The sequence below is a fragment of the Phycodurus eques genome, chromosome 10 (genome assembly GCF_024500275.1).
Source record: "Phycodurus eques isolate BA_2022a chromosome 10, UOR_Pequ_1.1, whole genome shotgun sequence".
Taxonomy (NCBI): Eukaryota; Metazoa; Chordata; class Actinopteri; order Syngnathiformes; family Syngnathidae; genus Phycodurus; species Phycodurus eques.
The window spans coordinates 9,983,738-10,005,469 of NC_084534.1; the positions used below are offsets into that span (position 1 = coordinate 9,983,738).

General features: G+C 39.5%; 2 protein-coding genes across 5 annotated transcripts; both read left to right on the top strand.

The window, feature by feature from the left end:
* The first annotated feature begins 8 nt into the window (after positions 1-8).
* On the top strand, positions 9-6,185 carry lyar (Ly1 antibody reactive homolog (mouse)). Of its 2 annotated transcripts, XM_061688004.1 has the most exons (9): positions 13-68; positions 297-491; positions 576-690; positions 776-883; positions 1,026-1,109; positions 2,445-2,763; positions 2,914-2,973; positions 5,742-5,827; positions 5,935-6,185. In XM_061688004.1, exons 2-9 carry the CDS (start codon positions 370-372, stop codon positions 6,070-6,072), a joined length of 1,032 nt encoding a protein of 343 aa, XP_061543988.1. In that variant the 5' UTR covers positions 13-68; positions 297-369; the 3' UTR covers positions 6,073-6,185. The 2 variants fall into 2 exon arrangements, with proteins under 2 accessions (XP_061543987.1, XP_061543988.1); XM_061688003.1 differs by having other exon boundaries at positions 9-491.
* Positions 6,186-7,481: 1,296 nt separating this feature from the next.
* On the top strand, positions 7,482-17,648 carry tmem128 (transmembrane protein 128). 3 transcript variants are annotated; one of them, XM_061687934.1, is made up of 5 exons: positions 7,482-7,628; positions 13,924-14,056; positions 14,176-14,337; positions 14,694-14,802; positions 17,382-17,648. In XM_061687934.1, exons 1-4 carry the CDS (start codon positions 7,523-7,525, stop codon positions 14,791-14,793), a joined length of 501 nt encoding a protein of 166 aa, XP_061543918.1. In that variant the 5' UTR covers positions 7,482-7,522; the 3' UTR covers positions 14,794-14,802; positions 17,382-17,648. The 3 variants fall into 3 exon arrangements, with proteins under 3 accessions (XP_061543918.1, XP_061543921.1, XP_061543919.1); XM_061687937.1 differs by having other exon boundaries at positions 14,755-14,802; XM_061687935.1 differs by lacking the exon at positions 17,382-17,648 and adding an exon at positions 16,899-17,372.
* The last annotated feature ends 4,084 nt before the right edge of the window (positions 17,649-21,732 follow it).

Sequence of the window (21,732 nt, forward strand, 5' to 3'; positions counted from 1 at the left end):
TAGCAATTCTAAGTTCTGGCGTGGTAACGTGATTTGAAAAGTACACACAGTCAAATTGGTGGAACACGGTGGGGGTAGCCTTGGATGTAACTCGTTTTAAAATAATCTTAAGATAATTTAACATTGTGATATTGCTACGTTGCATGTTTTGGTGTGACCACTCTTTGACCGATTACAACATTTCATTTTGTGTAACGTTAGCTACCGGTTTTGTCTTAACTCGGTTCCTACCTGTGTTGTTAGAAAGAAATTTGAACCTTTGTATGATTGTGTTTCTACGTTACTGACATTACCAGCCATCGGCAAAGCAGAGGCGACATTGTACTCGCCATTTAATCTACGCGTACGTGGACAGAGGAGTTATTCAGCATGGTGTTCTTCACATGCAATGCTTGTGGCGAATCCCTGAAAAAAGCCCAGGTGGATAAACACGTGACTATGTGCCGAGGCTGCCAGGTTCTGTCTTGCATTGACTGTGGAAAAGATTTCTGGTAAACTTTGGTGCCCTTTTTCCATTGACTTTTTAAAAATGAACTTCCACGAGCTTATAGATTGTCTTGCTTTATGTTTTCAAGGGGTGATGACTACAAAAATCACATAAAATGCATCAGCGAAGACCAGAAGTATGGGGGTAAAGGCTATGAGACCAAAGCAAACAAAGGAGATGTAAAACAGCATCAATGGATCCAGGTAAAAGTCAACCTCTGAGCCACATTAAGTTGTATCATTTGAGGAGAAATATCTGTACTCAAATATCATCACTTTGTTGCTAAAGAAAATCCACGAAGCCATGAACAAACCTGGAGTTAGTGCAAAGCTGAAAGATGTGCTCCAGCAAGTCGGTGCATATGACAATGTCCCAAGAAAAAAGGCCAAGTTTGAGGTGGGTACATATGTCAAAATTACTGGAATTTTAAGGCCAAGGGACAGGATGGTTTGTTTTGTATGAATGACCATGTTGGTAAATATGCCTCCTAAGTAAGAGCTTGTCTGTAGGATCTAATCACTGTGAAACCTTCCATCAGAATTGGATGAGAAACAGTCTAAGGATTACCAACTCAGGTCTACATGAAGATGTATGGGACATCCTGAATGCAGCTACTGACATTGTAAGTGACAGTAAAAGTTTGTTTGCCCACTACCCTGACACTGTGTCTGCCAACACAGCGAGTATGATAAAGAACTACACTAGAGGTGTCACAATTAATCAACAACTAATGGATCATCAAATTAATCAACAACTATTTTGATAATTGTATAGAGCCATTGTTTAACTTAAAATTGTTAAAATCCTTTGATTTCACCCTTGACATTACATTTGTATCTGATTTCTGTATTCCTTCATGAAAGCAGACTGGTTATTTTTTGTGTTTAATCCAAGTAAACATTTGTAAATTTCTGCTTTCACTTTGGAAAACAATGGTCAACATTTTTCCCTATTTTCTGACATGTTGCAGACCAAACCACTAACTGATTCATAATCAACTCATGGAAAAAAGAAGTCAGTTTACTCTATTACAAAAATAATTGTGACTTGCAGCCTTAGTAGGAATAACCAGTAACTTACATTTAGTTGAATCTCAGGAAGTTTCAGAAGTGAATATATACCCAATCAAACGTCACCCTTCGCATTAATCGGTACCCAAGAAGTAGCTTTCAGTTTCAAAAACGTTGGTGAGTACATCACTCCCACTCATGTGATATTGCTTAATTGTTGTTGATTTGGTTTTGGTTATTTCTTAGACAACAACAATAATCGGTTAATAACCACTAATTGGAAATCAGATTTTACAATAAACTATAATCCCAAATAAATTTTAGCCAGTCATTTGATTAATGAATGGAATATTTGATAGAATAATCAATTCTAAAAATAATCGATAGTGACAGCCCTAAACTACACTATCCATCCATTTCATGTACCGGTTTATCCTCAAAAGGGTCGCAGGCGTGCAGGACCCTATCCCAGCTATCTTCGGCCGAGAGGCGGGGTACACCCTGAACTGGCCGCCAGCCAATCACAGGGCACATATAAACAAACAACCATTCGCGCACACATTCACACCTACGGGCAATTTAGAGTCTTCAATCAACCTACCACGCATGTTTTTGGGAGGTGGGAGGAAACCGGAGTGCCCGGAGAAAACCCACGCAGACACGGGGAGAACATGCAAACTCCACACAGGCGGGGCCGGGATTTGAACCCCGGTCCTCAGAACTGTGAGGCAGATGTACTAAGCAGTCGCCCACCGTGCTGCCTAACCTGCACTCATTTGTTTTATTTTACTTGCGAGATGCAACAGTATTTATATTTAGATTATGCAAGTACTCCCTCAAGTATGTGTTTGTACAACTAGTACTATGTCTCTTACATATAAGAACAGTTAGCAAGATGTCTTGAAGATGTTGCCCATAGTTAATGTTCATTACTTATAATCTGACAGAACCCTGATGTACCCAAGAAGAAAAAACAAGTGAAAAAGACGCTGACTGTAGTTGAAGTGGATAGTAATACTAAAGAAAAGCAAAACGGCCATTCGGAGATGAAGAAAAAGAAACTTACAAAACAAGAGCGTAAAGAAGCCCGTCAACAGGCAAATGGGAAACTTGAGAAAAAATCAAAAAAGGCAGAACTGGCAGTAGCCGAGGAAGACCACGTAGCCAAAAAGAAAAACGACAGAAAGAGATCAAGGGTTTGTGAAGACAATGAAAATGGGAACCAAGATGGTGCCTTTGAGCAAATGTCCAGCAAAAAGGTGAAAAGTAAGTAATACTTAATGGTCTTCACAGGTCCTGTGTACACATACTGTCTGTGGACAATAATGAAGATAATCAATATTGGTATCTCCAGTCACTGCATATTTGTAACTATTTATATATTAATTATAAGACCTCTTATCTGATTTCTCCCAGCTGACCAAACAGCAGAGGTTGCTGTATCTGAGCAGAGTGAGGATCTAGCGGTTGCCAAAGGTATGGTTAGTGTATCCTGATGTTCACATGCTACATGGAATATTTTGACAATGGAGTAATGGGAATTCAGTCCATATAACATGTTTATTTTTGCGTCCAGACTATAAACAATTTTTGTCATGTGACTTTCAGCAGGCAGCTTGCTTTCAGCTGTTATGAATGCTACTAGAACTAAAAATCTTTTTGTACTTTAAGTAGTGTATTGCTTGCACAACCACAATATACTTACAGTGACGTGAAAACGTGTTGGTGCCCTTCTGAAAGTCTTATATTTTTACATAGTTTTCTAACTTTAATGTTCAAGTCAAACAAATGTAAATATGATACAAATATAACCCAAGTGAACTTCAAATTTGAAATGGTGATTTCATTTAAGGAAAAAAATAATTATTCAGTTACCCGGCCCTGTGTGGAAAAAGTTATTACCTGCCTCATTAAATCACGAATTAATTGTGATTAATCACAATTTTTGGTTAATTTTCACTGATCACACCCTAGCCTGATTATCTCCAGACCTGTTTAATCACTTAAATAGAACCTGTCTGACAAAATAAAGAAAAAGCTGCAAAAAAATGATATGATCCAAACAAATTCAAGAACAGTCAATAAATAAAGCAATTGACATCGGTCGGTCTGGAAAGGGTTACAAAAGCCATTTCGAAAGCTTTAGGATTCCAGCGAACTGTAGTGGGAGCCATTCACCTCAAATGGAGAAATTATGGAACAGTGGTGAACCTTCCCAGGAGTGGTCAGCCTACAAAGATTACCCAAAGAGAACAACAATGAGGCAACAAAGGAGGTCAGAGCAACTTCTAAAGAGCTGCAAGCCTCCCTTGCCTCAGCTAAGATCAGTGTTCTTGACACAATAATTAGGAAGAGACTGGGCAAAAATGGCATCCATGGCAGAGTTCCAAGGCGAAAACCACTGCTGACCCCCCCCCCCCCCCCCCCCCAAAAAAGCTCATCTTTATTTTGCAACAAAAAAAAAAAACATCGGAATGATTCCCAACACTTTGGGGAGAGTGTTATATGGACTGGCGAGATGAAAGTTGAGCTTTTTGGAAGGTGTGTGTCATAAATGTAGCACGGCATTTCAGAAAACGATCATAATACTAAGAGTCAAACATGGTGGTGGTTGTGTGATGGTCTTGGGCTGCTTGGCTCATTCAGGACCTGTACAACTTGGTGTGATTGATGGAACCATGCATTCTGCTCTTTAGCAGAAAATTCTGAAGGAATTGAATGTTCAGCCATCAGTTTCTGACCTCAAGCTGAAGTAGGATCATGATCTAAAACACACCAGCAAGTCACTTCTGACTGCTTAGAAGTGACTGCTTGGTTTTGGGTGGCCTAGTCAAAGTCCAGACTTAACGTAATTTCATGTATAATGCGCACCCATGTATAATACGCACCCCCAAAGTTGACCTCAAAATTCTGGAAAACCCTTCTACCTATGTATAGTGCATTTTTACAATGCATGATTTTGCTTCTACCCATATGATCAAAACATGAAGTATTATCTGTATTTTGTTAGTTTTTTTAAAGAATTATTCTGAAGTTAAGCACTTTATTTGAACACGTAATCCTTTTTTTTTTTTATTTTTTTTATTTGCTCTTATTTTTAACTTCACAGCCCTACTTTTATTCAGTAAATGAGAAAACACATTTGTGCTCATATGTTTGATTAGCCAGGCATAATTTGTAAGATGGGTACAATTCTTTAAAGAAAAGATGAAGGACCAGTGAAACACATTTAATTTAATTTATTTTAATGGGATTTAATTTATTTGAATGATATTCCAATTAAACGGTCAAGCATTTCAGAAAAGCATTATCATTAAACAAAACGTAACCATAAAGAAATTAATGATAGTTGTTGTTCATTCATCAGTCATATTAAAAAACAACTATAGTTTACAAATTCTGCCAGGGTATGTAAACTTATGAGCATAACTGTACATATATGCAGTCATACGTACCTTCATATTGGACTGAAAGTGTAGGCTACACCTTTTTTTAGAACCACTAGGTGGCGGTGGGATTTTGGAATGAAAGTGTACTGTTTGTTCATAACCACTAGATGGCGGCATACATTTATAAAATGTGAAAGTTTTTTTCCCATTTGCCCCTATACCTATGTATAATGCGCACTATTTTGACAATTTCTTTGGGGGGGGGGGGGAATGCACATTATACACGAGAAATTACGGTAAACATGACTGAAATGCAGTGGCTATCCCAGCTATCTTCGAATAAATTGCAAATCTGCACGCAAACCTAGCTTCGTGGCTGACCAGTTCCTCCACACTGAAGCTTTACGACTGTCCATTTTTTAACAAAACAGTCTTACTGAAATGTATCTAACCTAATTTCACTCATTATTGCTAGAAAAACATCCAGACTTTCAATCTTGAGGCAACATTATGCCGTACTTCTCTGGTGCACCGAGGAAGCGGCAGGGTTTTACGTTACTTCTCAGACAGTCACCGTCCAAAAGAGTTAATGGATTTGTCTTCTGGCTGTTTTCGACACTTTAATTTAACGTGTAAAAATAACAGACGACGTAGAGACAGACCGATAGTATAGATTGATGGAAAAATATGAAATTGACCATATTTGGACATACAGGGTTTCTGCCCAACAGCGATGATGTGTCTGTCCTAATTATTTTAAAAAACTGAAGTCACTTGGATTCAGCAGTGTTTTCTTTGTTGATTGTAAAGTAATGGTGCTTCAGTGGTTGATGAGTGTTTTTGAACACTTCATAGGGAATTTCAAATGGAAAGAAACTATTAAGGCAGTATTGAGAAATTCACCTGACCAGCAATTACCAGTGAAGAAACTCAGGAAGAAGGTAAGATGTTGATGTATAGCATTTATTTCCCTCTGCCCACAATTTGTTCTGATAATGTTTTGAGAAAAATGTCTGTTTGGCATAAAATGAAAGTTTTCCTTCTGCAGGTTCTGGCTGCCTACTTCTCAGTCACTGGTGATGGGAATTTAAAGACAAATGAGGAGGTCCTTGCACTTTTCAAGAAGAAGATTAATCACAATCCCAAATTTAGAGTTTTGAAGGACAGAGTTAGTCTTGTAAATTAACTAAGCAGATTCCACCTCGATGGCATGAAATGTATATCTGTTCAAGATTATGCTCATTGTTCAGTGTTATGATTTTCAGGTAAGATCTTGATGATTAAACCATTTGTCTTTTAGCCGTTTTGTACTGATTACAGAGGCTACGGTCAACAAATTACTGTAGAGTATGTAATTTGTGTAGAAAATGACAAATGTGACAAGTGGCTACTTTGCTCAACATTCCAAGGGTGGGAAATGGCACCTTATCTGTGGGATTGGATGTTGCTGTGGGGGAAGGGAAATGAGGTGTACCTGAAGTAAATTTGACTCTCAACCATGACAAAGTTAATGCACATTCCTCAGCATCTGCAACGAAGTTCACTTGGCCAGCAACACAGAAGCTCCATAGAAGATGGTGGAAGCCTAAGGTGAATTTTTTGATGTGGTCTGATTTTTCTACTCCGAGAATGAGCAACCTTCACACATGCATGCACACACTCGCACAAAAACACACGCAGGTAGTAGGTACAGCAGGAATTATGCTTTATGAAGCTTTGCTAATCCCAGTAAATTTAACACTGATGTTCATTCATTCAGTTGAAATTGTATATTGCATACTTTGGGTATTAGTGGAGATGTTACTCAAGTGTGCCAGTACTTAAATTGTATTTTCATTCCTAGAGTAGGACAGTACATTATTACTTTATGCTTGTGCTTCAATCCCAACTGCACTGGATAATGAAGAAAAACAGACAGCCATACCTTAGTGTTGCAAAACAAAAATCAGTTTTGTTTCTATTGGTATGATTATTTTTTTTGACTGTGACTTTGTTTGACTATGTGACTCATGATGTTTTCCACAACTTAGCCCTTTAACTTAAGGTTTAGTTACTTGTTAAATATACAGCCAATATAGAGTTATCAATTTCAGTGTTTTTTTTCAAGGGAACTTGGAGGTGTCCACATCCATGTCCTAATAAAGATTTGTGCATTTTATTTATTCCCTACCAAATTTGGTAAGTGTTAGTGTTACAAATAATTATCCATGTACCGAACAACACGTCTTTGCCTATCTAGAAGTTTTTGATTGAGTCAGGTTCTTGCCAGCAACATAAGAAGATATTTCACGATTTATGGAATTGAACCAGCTACAGTACTAGAAATTTTGCTACACGGAGGGATGACAAATAATCTGATGTAAAAGAGTCCATTGTGAAAATGTTTTGACGTCATTATCCTAGTCATACAATTGTGGCAGTTGATGTGCTTTTTTTTTTTTTTAACATTTTCTCGAACCCTTATTTACCGTAATAAAAATATACAAATTTATGTATTTTAGCCTCTGTTGGCTGGTTCCTGAAGCGATACAATTATGTCACTGAAAACTACAACGGTCGCATTCAAAGTCGTCATACAACGCGACTCATACAGGAAGTGCTTTTAAACAGCCAGATACCCTTAGCGATATCGTTTCATGATGCTGAATGACAGTGAATTCGCAACGCTGAGAAACAGATTCCAAAAAAATGCCGAGTTACTCATGCAGGCTACAACCACGTCGCCCGGCGAAGACGAAAAGTGTAAGTAAACATTTTATTTTGCTTAAGATTCTCGCTAATTTTACTGTTACTGTTGGTATGTATGTACAGCTAAGTGTAAGCTGTTCGCCGAATTAGTTATTGCCTTCTTAATATTGGCGGCTAACAGCTCATCATTATTGAAGTGGGACTGGCTAAAGTAAGTCAGTAATGGAATGAAAGGCAGTGGCGGGTCATCATTTCAGTTTAGGCCTTGGGTGGCATAGCTTTAAACTTTATTTTTTTTTTTAAATTAATAATATTTGTGCGAGATGGCAGGCAGACATCATGAAGCCAGCGTTGTGCTGCTTGTTTGACGTGGATTTTTCTTTGGCTATACGGGTGAACAATATTGCCTTTGAAACGTAGCTGGCTGAAATCCATCAATTCTTCACTGTTTTGACCGAGCGAACACTTTCAGCACTGTAACCAAACGCATAGGAACACTTTGCGATTCAATGGCCATGGCCATCTGTCATACCAGGAATGCCAAACCTCTTTTTCTTTCCAAGGACCAAAATAGAAGGATGCTAGGGCCACTTAAACATTCTTCACCTTTAATTTATGACCTAAAACCAATCTCACTGCAAGTAAAAGTATGCAAAGCAATTATTTATTTGTATGTATAGTTTATAAAAACCTAGGTGATAAAGCAAAAAGTTAATGTTTTTCTGAATTTTTAGGTAGCCAACGGGCCTGCATGCCACTAGAATGGAACTATCTCGTACTGAGCAGCAGAACCATATCTGCACATCCATCCATCCATCCATTTTCCGAGCCGCTTCTCTTCACTAGGGTCGCGGGCGTGCTGGAGCCTATCCCAGCTGTCATCTGGCAGGAGGCAGGGTACACCCTGAACTGGTTGCCAGCCAATCGCAGGGCACATACAAACAAACAACCAACCATTCGCACTCACAGTCACACCTACGGGCAATTTAGAGTCTCCAATAAATGCATGTTTTGGGGGTGTGGGAGGAAACCGGAGTGCCTGGAGAAAACCCACGCAGGCACGGGGAGAACATGCAAACTCCACAGACGGGGCCAGGGATTGAACCCGGGTCCTCAGAACTGTGAGGCTGACGCTCTAACCAGTCGCCCACCGTGCTGCCCATATCTGCACATTCACAACCAAAACAATCTATTCAAAGTTGACCTTGACACAGTACAAAATAGAACAGTCAAGATTCAAGCTATTTGCCATTGAATGAATTATCTATTCATTGGACTGTTGTGAATAGAAATACTACCATTTTAGTTGTAAATAGTTTTGTGCAATGTTGAAAATCTAGAAAAGCGCTGTATACAACCAACTTTTTTTATTTTAACATTATTAGTTTCAGTGGGCTTTAAAAATAACGTTACATGGGTGGAAAGGACAAAAATAACTGCACAAATGTAGCCTGTTGCAGTCACAGCAGTACACTGAGTCACATCTTACTGAATGATAAGTGGTTGGTGGACAACAAGGTGAGAGATGAACTTTTCTTCCTTGCCACCCAGTGTAGAAATAGTAGTGTTAATTTTAGTATATACTAGTATATATACTGTGAGCTGCTAAAAAAACGATAGTGGAACGACAGTGGTCCCCGAGCCCTAATTTGGAAACCCCTGATGTAGCCATAACGTGTAATAAAAGCAACAAAGCACAGATTTGATCAGTGGCAGTGTCTTCTTCTTCATTCCACATCTGTGTATTACAGTTTGCGCCTATCAAGTGGTACTTCCGAAAAAAAAACACATTGGTATAGTGTATTTTGCTTTGTACAGGAGGTGACCCAAAAGGGATCACTGCCATTAAAGGTGGAGACCAGCTTCACTTATTGGCCACTGAGTTCATTGTGAACAGTGCAGAGCAGATTAGCATACACGGACAGATCTAGCAGCCAGCAGCTGCCTATGATATGTTTAATCCAGTTAATGAGTGTCAAATGGAGAAGTACTTCCCCAAGGCAATTAAATTATAAGAAAGCTTTCACAGATTAATTTTCTTTTTAATTGGGGCCCTTTTGGAATTGCTGTTTATTATTACTTTGGTAGTGACCTTATTTTTTTTTGCTTTGACTTGAAAGCAAAAGTTAGATATACGATTACTAGATTGTGGCAGTGAACTCAGCAACCACCAGTTAGACATAGCCTATAATGAACAGTTATGCAAAAAAGAGGTTTCAAGTTGTTTGCCTCTCCCGCGTCAAGTTTACTATCAAACTACATAAACACATAAAACAATGAGAATTACACATTGTGCTGCTGCTACTTGTCTTTGTTTTTATCTAATTTTGTATTTGGTCTTTGAAATAAACTATTGAATTAATTCACTGATTCACCCCCCCCCCCCCCCCCCCCCCCCCAAAAAAACAGCTTTGACTTTGGAAAATCTGCTATCTTGATGATTACACACAATTAAAAACATCATAGACAGGTTTCTGTGTTATACCCCTTAAATAACAGGTATTTGAGCACAAACAGTGCAGCAACACACGTAGCCAGACAATATAATAATCACAGGCATTATTTATCCTCTCTTAAAAATTACTAATATTACTGCAGTTTACCGAGTCCCTGGGCAAATCACATTAATTTGCAAACCCCTCGATCCTCACTGGGCAAATCACATAAATTTGCAAACCCCTTGATCCTCACGCCTGTGTTTACATGTCAGCTCTTCTCATCAGAGATCCCGTTGAGGAGATGAGAAGAAAAACAGAAGAGCGACGCGGGAGAACAAACAAATCTTTGGAGAAATGAGACTTGTTCCTTGATTATATCATAGAAAGATGACATCACGTCAGTGACTCATGTCACAAATCAATGTGGCTATTATGATCGCCACATGGCCGCTTTGACTCAAGTGGGATTAAATAAAAGTCAAATATGATTAACACTTACTTTTTACAACTCTGCAAATGTAAAGTTTTTTTTTTTGCCTCTGCCACCTGATGTGAATGGATCATGGTGTCAAAGGTTGATTATCCTTTTGAGCAATGATAAAAGGGAGTGTGACAGCCCATCACTGCTTACAGTTAGGTTGCTGTTAACCAGTCTGACAGATTTCATCAAAATGCAAGTGGTCCAACATTTTTAGGGAAGAAAGAAGACTTCTACACTTTTTATTTGTGGTGTAACGATTCACTCATCATATCGATTTATATTCCTATGATCCAACTGGATCCATCTGTGCTGGGCAAGTTGGCCTTCTGGATGTAAAAATATCGATTAAAATAATTTTAAAAGGTAATCGATACTTGGAAATAACTCACTGATTGTTTCGATACTAGGAAATAACGCACTGAATTTTACCACAGCAGGCTTAATGTGGAGGTGTGTATGTGTACCAAGAAAAATGCTTTAAATTCCTTTTACTTCGTTTAATTTTTCAGTTAGCACGTCAGTTAGCAATGTCAAGGTTACTTTCTTGTTCAGCTCCTCTTCTTCTTCATGCCCCACATTAGAGCTGCACAATTAATTGAATTTGAATCGTGATTTTGGTTGCCACGATTAAATGAGCCTGATCGTCGGTGATTCTCAAATTGTATTTATTTATTTATTTAACCTTTAAAATGCAGGCACCGCGGCATATGAAAAGTGCGTCATTTGCAGCAGTGCCCGCAATTTAAGTCAGCCACCAGGGTACGGACATATGGTTAAGGCTTCATTAAGGGCTGGCGCCGCGCTCTGTGGCCAACTTCAAAATAAAAGCTTCATTTAGTACTAAATTGGACATCAATGCCATTTTGAGGTTTTATTTTGAAGTTGGCCCTCTCAGCACATTGGTGGAAAGGTGGCGTGTCTCGTTATAAGACACTATTAACAATTGCTGTTGGCTTCCTTGACTTCAGCTTTTGGGCTGGCCTGACCACAGTAAAAAAAAAAAAAAAAATTCCAGATAGAGAGGGAAATCACAGCTGTCGAGTTATTTGCAGATTGTGACCATACACGACTGAGCAATGGTCAACCAGAACAACAGAGACGTACACTTCTTTGACAATTCACTATTAGGCTTTACACGATCGGGATTTTTGGGACCGATCAGCAAGTATAAAAAAAGCGATCACCGATCCGATCACAAGATGGAGCAATGTGTCCATTTACATGACTTGTTCATTTATTGTATATACTTATTGTATATACTTGTGTACTTTATATCATTCATTTATTGTATATGCTTGTGTACTGTATACTGAGTACTGTATCCATCCATCCATCCATCCCTTTTCTGTACCACTTGCTGGAGCCCATCCCAGCTCAAAATTATTCTCTCGCATTTTAGAAAAAAGTTAAAACATCAATGACCTCTAGGGGGCTTTCAAGGATTGGCCACTGACATAAATTTAGGTCAGATCAACATTACAACATGACAGAAATAATGGGTGCTAACTGTAATTAAATTACTTTAATAAATACTGTTAATCTGCGATTGGCTGGCAACCAGTTCAGGGTGTGATAGCTGGGATCGGCTCCAGCACTCCCGCGACCCCAGTGAGGAGAAGCGGCTTAGAAGATGGATGGATGGATGGAAATACTATTGATGAGATGGTTACGTTGACTTTCTCACTCTCCCGGCTTTATGGACTGGTGTTGTCCAGAGTTTGCGTCCGTTTGGATTTTCCTTTTTGTTTTTACGCTGCGTTGCTTGAACGCGGCATGCTCCTCCTCGTATACATTCTTCAGGTGCCCGATCAAATTTGTGTTGAAGCATTTAGATGACGTTCCCCACAACGTACTTCAGTTGTGCACAGAGTGCAAATAACTTGCGTGTTGTTTGTCTGTGACACCGCAAAATAGTCCCACACCGATGACGTATTTTTTAACCGACATGATTGAACAAAACTTTATTGGCCGTCAGATAGTTACAGTACTGCGCCACAAGACACATGACAAGGCTAAAAATAAACGAGCTTTTGGATTCATACGTAACGGCGACGCGGAGTTAAATGTCTTGTGCGAAGTCGATCGATGAAGTCATTGATCGGATCGGCGGACAACAGTCAAAGCAGATACCTTAGCCCACGCATCCACAATCCATTCTCATATGGTCGCCCGGCGTTGCCTCACAGTCTTAGTTGCACTTGGTTTTTCACAGCGGCTGTGAGATGGGGGCTCATGGAGTCACAGATCAACAGGGACGATGACGCATGGAAAAAAAATCTCGTGCACCGTTGTGCGTATTGCTACCGTGGTGGTCCCCTTCTTCTCTAACAGTGTGGTTCACCGGGATGTCGAAAGTGAGCGGCACCTCGTCCATGTTTGTGATGTGGTTGGGCTGGATGTGTTTGTCGGCAATCTTTTTACAGCAGTAGGAGCAGAAGATGGCCAGCTTTTCCGTGTAACCCGCCAGAAGTTGCTGCGCCACGGTAGTCCTTGCCCGCATGGATAGATGGCGCTGTTTCATAAAACGAAAGCACCAAGACGGACCTCCTTGAAAATGTTCGATTTTCATTTCTTCTGCAATGTTATTGTCCTCAGTCGAATGGTGACTGTAGAGACGCTTCTCCCGACTGTTCTATGCTCATTAATCCATTGCTCGAGTTGGTCTTCCAACTCGGGCCTTGTTTCCGCGGAAACTCAGCTTCGTTTTCTTGACTTGCCGAAGCTCGTTTTCCTGCTTCCTCCACTTGCGAACCATGGATTTGTTGATTCTTGAATTCTCTCACAGCTGCTCGATTCCAGTGTTCCTCCCCGTAACTGATAGCTTGCAGTTTAAACAGTGCTTCGTAAGCGTGTCTCTTCGTAGGTGCCATTTTCGGGGGTCCTTAGCCAAACCGATGCACATATCGGAACTATATACCTACTGGGGGCATGTCTTTAGCATCCTCTGTCACGCGCACCCTCCACCCTTTATGTCTGCATGCTGTCCTCAGTCACGTCTGCCTCCCTCTATATAAGCAGCGTGTCAGCAGGAAACGCTCCCAGTCAGTCAACAGTCAACTTTAAGCAGACTCATAGTACTTAAGAAAACATGCAGTACAGTACACCATAAGACTCATAAAAGGAAAGTAGATGGGGAAAATCCTCGTCTTTAATGGCCATAATTAGTTTTCGCCCAATTCCCTTTCAAGAAACAACAAGAATCTATGAAATTTCACATGCAGTGACCAGTATGCAGGAAGTTATTTCACTGTCACACAATTTTTGGATGAAAAGTTACTGAATCGATTTCCAGCTACGGAATCCTTTTGTATCGTATCATTCTAAATGAATCAATATCGTCCTTGAATCATATCGGCAACCACGAATTGTGATACGAATTGAATCTTTGCCAAAACGAATCGTTACTGAATTATTTTGTTTTATATTACAGGTCCAGGTGAAAAAGATGTCAGACCTCTCCCCCGAATTAACAAGCACTCTGTTTTCTGGATTGTGGCGTCAATAAGTGTCACCTATTATGTGGATTTCTTTCGTGTCATCATTGTGAATAATGACATAAAGAGGTGAATGAGCTCTGAGTAAGACAGTAAAATGTCCCTGCAATCTCAGCGGGCAAAAAAAAAATCGATCAAGGCTACATTCAAGAAGTGTTCTGCTCATTGATGATAAATTGTGTTTACAGTTGGTGGTTTAATGTGGGCCTGCTGCTCCTTGGGATTTGCCTGTGTCTGGCCACGTTTTGTATTGTGTACCTGGAGTGGTTCAGAGGAATCGTGCACTATGACCAAGAGTACCCTGCGATCCCTCCTATCACCACCGCTGCATTCATTGCTGCATCTTGCAGGTATATCCGTCAAAACGGTTACATCAAAGGTGTATTTGTGTTAGGAGACAAACACGATATTCTTTGTAACCTTTTAAGTTTAGTTTGTCTAGGTGTGTGTAAAAATAATAGTTCAATTGATTATTTCTAAGGAAATTTGTTGATTGTATGGAATGTTTTTGATCTAGCCACTGTCTTATTTCCACCTGCCTTACAGCAATGGAGAAAAAGTTGTGCAATAATAGGCAGCAGCAGGAGCCCCTATTAATTCAGTCTTAATTTGTTTGCTGGCTAAAAAAGGTCTATCCATTCCAAACACCTAAATAGGTTGCAATTTTCCTTTTAAATTGTAATTTATGTTTAACATTCCTTTGCAGTTTTAACATTGCACTTTGGCCAGTCTGGTCCTTTTTCACTCCACTCATCCTCTTCACGCAGTTCATGGGTGTGGTCATGATGATTTCTATGCTTGGATGAACGTGACAGGTAAAAATTGTTTTTTCTAAGTTCTAACCTTGATGATTGACATTTTTGTACCAGCTGTCCCCCCCGTGCTTCAGAATTTACATCTTTGTTTCTCATCTCGCACAAAAGTACAATTTCCTCAGAAATTACGTGGCAGTGCTGTTGAATATTCAGTTTAGAAATTATGTTTTATTTTTTATTTTTTTATTTATTTTTTTTTTTTTGGTGTGGTTAGCAAATTTTCAATAAGTGTTATCGTTTGCATTTTGGCAGTATAGTGGAACCCTCATTTACAAACATATTTGGTTCTTGAATGGGGTTGTCAATTGAAAAGTTTATGAACATAATTTTCCCATAAGAAATAATGTAAACATGAATAATTTTTTTTCAGCCTTGACAAAAGTGTCTGTTTTAGTAACTAGTGGCGCTCCGATCGATTGGCCGATGGACAGATTTCCATGGAAAACACGTGATCGGCGCTCATCTATCAATACCATTCATTGCCGATCACAAAAACTGATGACCCGCGGCTAGTATTTGCAGCCTGCAGAGAATGTGTGAAGTATAGCGCAAGGCTGGGCAATTAATCCAAATTTGAGTGTGCTTTAAGTTGTTTATTGACACCACAGTTGGAGTTTACTGTAAAACTAAATGCATAAAAAAAATGACCCTCATTTTATATTAAAATGCAAGACCTTGTTTTAGAAATCGCCAGGTTATGCTGACAGTTAATGGGAAACCCTATTGGCAGGCTAGCCAGTATTAATTAGCACTTGATCACGGGAAGGATTCACCTTCAAATCTTGAATATTCACACACAAACGCCGTACTAACACATACAAACAGTTAATATAACAATACTCAGGGGCATATATTCTTCCTAAGCTCTGAAAAACATGTTTTTTTTTTTAATTAGAACGCAACTTTTAGCTTACAATAAAAGGGTAGCTCCATGCTCCACACTGCCCCTAGTAGGCCAAGGCACCCACAGCAGGAACAGCAGATAGTCATCCATCAATTTTCTGAGCCGCTTATTCTCACAAGGGTCGCGGGAGTGCTGGAGCCTATCCCAGTTATCAATGGGCAGGAGGCGGGGTACACTCTGAACTGGTTGCCAGCCAATCGCATGGCACATAGAAACAAACAACCATTTACACCTACGGGCAATTTTAGAGTCTTCCATTAACCTACCATGCATGTTTTTTGGGAAGTGAGAGGAAACCAGAGTTCCCGGAGAAAACCCACGCAGGCACAGGGAGAACATGAAAATTCACAGGCGGGGCCGGGGTTTGAACCCCAGTCCTCAGAACTGTGAGGCAGATCCTCTGTGTCATTCAATAAATGAAAAATCATGATTTCAATATCAATCCAAATAATCATGATTTATTCATTTTTCCCATAATCGCCCAGCCCTAGTGTAGCGTCCCCCTTCACACTGCACAGGCACACAGCACCTGCAAAGCAAACCCAAACAAACATGTCAGATCATATAACCAATACTACTCACCATAAATAAATTGTAAAAATTTACAGGTAATCCATATGAACGGTATCAGCAGAGCTCACTCATGGATGATCAGTGTCCGAATCAGCAGGATAAACCCCTGATTGGAGTACCCCTACTCTGAACACAATATAAAGTTTTAGAGTACTGTAGATCAAACATGACGAAGGGTGATCGATCAAAAATCTCTTAACCCTCATGATGAAATTAAAAGTCAACAATCGACGAGAGGATCCCGGTTACATACGTTGTACATGCAAATCAGTCGGCTGTCGGCGGTGTTCGCCGTTTTGAACTCAAAATAGGCCCTTTACGTGACTTTACAGCACAGACTTTACAGCACAGGTGTCAAACACAAGGTTCATTTTACGTGGCCCGCGAAAGCAAATCATGTGCATCGACTTCATGTTTTTTATTAAATATCAAAATTTAAACTCTTCTTCACTGTTAATAACGTTGAGATATTGCAAGCATTTTTTGTGACCAACCACCCTTCAAAATTAACTGAATAATAGTTTAACAAATCACTTTTTACTGGATTCTGATTTCAAAATTAGATAGCCATCAACTTCTTGTTGATATGTAATAAAATGAGGTGATCTTACATTTACAGGTATATGGGACAGTCATAACGTAACTCAGAGGGAAACCAGAACTACAATGTGGCCTGCAACAAAAATGAGTTTGACATCCCTGCTTTACAGTCTCTTAGTGTCATAAGTCGTCCACCATATTGTCAAGGAGTGTGATACAAATTCTTCTCCCCTCTGGTTATTCTCCACTTCTTATTGTTGTGTACTCTAACCAAGCAACACATTTATCCTAACATCAGACAGTTATTTGTAGTTAATGAATGAAACTGCCCTAATGATAGCTGATGTGGGGGTGTCCTGAGTGTAGAGGAGTAGCTTTTTGCAAACGCAATGATTAAGCTAAAGCCTAGAGATCCCTGTCAATCATTCCAATAAATAGAGCACATTGTGTTCCAAACTCAGTGCACTACTGATAAAGTAGCATTTGCACAACAGTAGTTGGGAATGCACATTCATGTTAAAAACCAAAACCTATTTACTGTAGTTCTACTCTTCTGTCCCAGTAATACACAACAGCGAAGACAAGATGGACTACATGAAGATTCAGCCAAAGCAGCTTGATGGAATCCAGAAATTGTTCCTTTCCTTTCAACATGACAATGATGATTTGGAGACTGCTTTTGTTTTTTTAAATTTGTGTTGAATAGCGCACTGACGTGTCACGATATGACTGAGCAGCAACAAAATTATTTGACATGCAGTTTGTGTTTAAGAACGTTAATATTCCATCAAATGTATTTTGTTCCTTTAATAAAATAAACTACTTTTTATATTTTCAAAGTTCCAATGTGTTCTTTTAATATGCTTGCTATTTTATTTTTAGTATTATTATTTTTTTTAAATATTAGTATTAAATAATACCATATGTCAACACACTGTAATTACTGTCAACCAGTTATAATTTTACTCAAAATAGAGTGAACATTGTTGTTGTAGTTGTGATGTGCTTATGTCTTTGCCAGAATCAATTAAAGTGGGGTACACACACACACCGATTTTTTTTAAATATGAGAGACTACAGAAAGAATGAGGAGAAAATCTGTGTGTGGTGTACTCGAGATGACCAACACAGCACACACACAATCTCAACCGAGTCATCACGAGTCTCTTCCCCAAAACCAGGCATTCGTTGTCGTACCAAGATTGACCTGTTAGAGGCAGCGTGTTTCCAGGTCTGCTCACTACTTTGCGGTTGCAAATTCTTGTAATTTTTATTGTGTGAAATTACTTGGACGATACATTACATCAACACTCTGCAGCAGTACTGATTCAAACTCTTTGTCAAAGTAAAAAAGTGCAGACTGGGTACAAACATATAAAAAACATTTTTTTACTCTGTTACAGTGTAAATATCCATCCATCCATCCATTTTCTGAGCCGCTTCTCCTCACGAGAGTGGTGGGCGTGCTGGAGCCTATCCCAGCTGTCATCGGGCAGGAGGCGGGGTACACCCTGAACTGGTTGCCAGCCAATCACAGGGCACATAGAAACAAACAACCATTCGCACTCCCAGTCATGCCTGCGGGCAATTTAGAGTCTCCAATTAATGCATGTTTTTGGGATGTGGGAGAAAACCCACGCGGGCACGGGGAGAACATGCAAACTCCACACAGGCGGGGCCGGGGATTGAACCCGGGTCCTCAGAACTGTGAGGTTGACGGTCTAACCAGTCGGCCACCGTGCCGCCCAGTGTAAATGTCTGCATACAAAATAGTTTATTTTAATAGTACTAAAAAGTAAAAAAAAAACTAGCTAGTGTTGGCACAGGCTATTATTCTATGCAAATGTTCCCATAGCTTTGCAAACATGAAGTGACGTTACCTTACATAATAATAAAAACTGAAAAATGACTACATCTTGTAGATTACTGCATACACTCCCAATTATCGCAAGGCTGGCACAAGACAATACACTTTCGCCACGAATCATTCTTGGAGCCAACAACTTCTTAATTAACGCCATCGATGGGGAATATCTTGCTTCACTGAGTGTAGCGTCACTGTTAACAATGCTCCCTTGTTTACATTCCCACTTGATAAATCCTCAGGATCTCAATCAAAATCTCAACTTTACCTTTTTCTGTTTAGGTCTCCTTACGTCATGTCATCCTCAGAGGTCAAGTTTTAGAATCAGAATTGGAATTTTATATTGTCAACTACAGGCACCCGTGCACCTACTGTAGCCTATAGCGGCGAAGTATTCAAGCTTCATTACTTCCCGCCACCGAAAAGTACATATACCACACTAAAATGCAGTTTTGCAAATTAAGGATTAAAGACACCAAAGGAATGATGAAACGTAAAGTGGCCATGACATCATGTCCATATAAGGTACCAGACTAAAACAATTGCACCCAATTGGAAAGACAAGAATAAACCCATTACTTGTTATAGTAAGGCCAAAAGATGACATTGTCTGTATGACAACGTGTTTTGGGGAATTGAGCGAGTGCGATGACAAGGTCACTGGTTTTAGACAAACATAATTTGGGGGCCACCTTTATTGTGATGAGCACAGGCCTGACCATTTACTTCGTCAGCTACTGTGTGTGTTACATGCCTTTTTCGTTATTACAGGGTCTTTTTCACAAGATGGACTTCAAAATACACGAGCTAATCAAATCATTTGAAAATCTAATCAACATGTTCAGATATAATCAGTGGCTCATTGAAGTTCGCTGACATTTTTTTGTCTCCTTGAGGGCGACAATTGTAAATGATGAAGTAATCAATCACTGAGTCACTTAAAGCGCTCGCTGCTCGTAAATAAGATCACGTCGCTGCCATTGTTATTGCTGAGAGATTGGGGCTCTCAAGGTAAGAAAACGGCAAAGTTGGCCTGACAGTATAAACAAATGAAGCAAGAACAAACTAACCATGTTAACTGCAGTGTGACACGGAACCAATGCCAAATGTCGGTCTAACGCTCACACTAGTGGGCATGCGTAAAGACGCACCTCCTTAGAGTTTCACGTGACACGTGTTTTAGTTTTAACCTCAAATCGCAAATATTGCTGTATAATTTTAAACCCTGGGCCTTGTTCGACACAAGAGGAAGCAATTTGTATTCCGGGTTTAAAAAAAAACAAAAAAACTCAAAAATTAAATTTATGTATGCTATATTCTCCTATACAACCTTTTTCTTACACCTTTCTGCAGTCAGCAGGGGGAACTGAAATTAAAATGTAATTCTTCTCCATGGTCAACAAAGGGTATGATTTTGCGTCGTTCATTTGGTCCATTGACGTGCAGTCAGTTCAACATCACTTTTGGAAACTCAGCATATTATGCAACATGAAATTGGTCCCAGCTTGTCCAAATATTGTTACATGATGTAATATTGGGAAACACATATATTACAAAAAAAAACTTGTGTTAAGCGTTTAATAAAGTAGAGTCAAACCAATTTTACCGATTCAATCCAATAAATAAAAATGAAGTAAAAAGTAGTTTTCATGGGTTTGCCAAAAGTGGCCACGATGGAACTAAAGGTTACACTATATTTAAAGAGCCCAAGTTGGAAAATCTGCAAAATCAAGACAAAAAAAACCCCACACCCTTGGGAAATGTAATTACATTTTTTGCATTAACTAAAAATGCATTTATTATATTCTTTGACAGGAGCGTGAGTCAACAACTTGACCTCCATTGAAATATTTTAAAATCTGTCCTGGGTTCCCGGGAAACGAAAAATGATCCCCTCGGGCTTAATGCATGTTCTCGTATTGAAAGAGGCCTTTCAATACTTAATTGATTAAAAGGGATTTAATGAACTCCCCACCAAAATAATCTCTTCTCAACTATGTCTTCATCCGAATTTTGTTAGGCAAAGTCAAACACACACCCGCCGAAGTCAAATACCTTTTTCCCCACGGACATCCACTCAACACAAGTCTCCTTTGATATCGTCCATATGATCCTTACCCCCACCCCACCTCAAAAGCCTCGCTATAGACCACCGTGACCATCGTGGTCGCGTGTGCAACCGGTGCTGGGCGCCTTTGTGGCATTTTGATGCGCTTTTGGAACGCCAAGGACTCCTCGGTGTTATAATACTGGCCCCGTGTTACTCCTGCTCGCCACATGGAACCTCGGCACAGATGCAATGAAGAGCTGGATGTGGACATGACTCGAATTTCCCCCGCTATTGGACAATTCCGTGTTTTGTGATCAGGGGCTACAAGACAATCTGCGGTTAAATACTTTTGACGTTTTAATGAATGAGCTTGTTACACTCGAGGAGATTGCTTTAGTAAAAGAGCTCAATGGCCATTGGACGTGTGCGTGGCCGCTGAACAAGCATGTATGCAGCAGTACGGACAGTCTTGTACAAAGCACCTGAGAGCGATACGTGAGTAAAAGTACACGATTTTAACAGAAAACTGTTTTGGTCTCTGCCACATTGCAGGATATTATATAGCATCAAATTCTTAAAGTAGCTATATTTGGTAGGCCATTTTCTAATGTTAAATGTACCTAAATATTGGAAGTGGAAGTAAAAGTAACTTTCTTTTTTATTTATTTATTATTTTGTATTTAAAGTCAATGATAACAATTTTGGTTATGTTTTTTTTTTTTTTTTATACATTTAGTTTACAGTGTTAGTTAAAGATCTTCGTGTTGACTAATATAAGCGAAGATTGCTAGCACATTTTAGCCTAGCAATCAGGTTAACCACATGCCTAAACAAGCTCATGATAGCTACTGTGGTCTTCCTGCTCAACAACATGTTGTGTGAGCAGCAGTCAGTAGTAGGTGCTTTTTTCCCCCCTTCTTCTTAAATGCCATCCATTTGTCTTGTATGCCTCGCCGTGGACTATTCTTCTGCTTTGTACTCAGCGGTTGAGGTGTTACG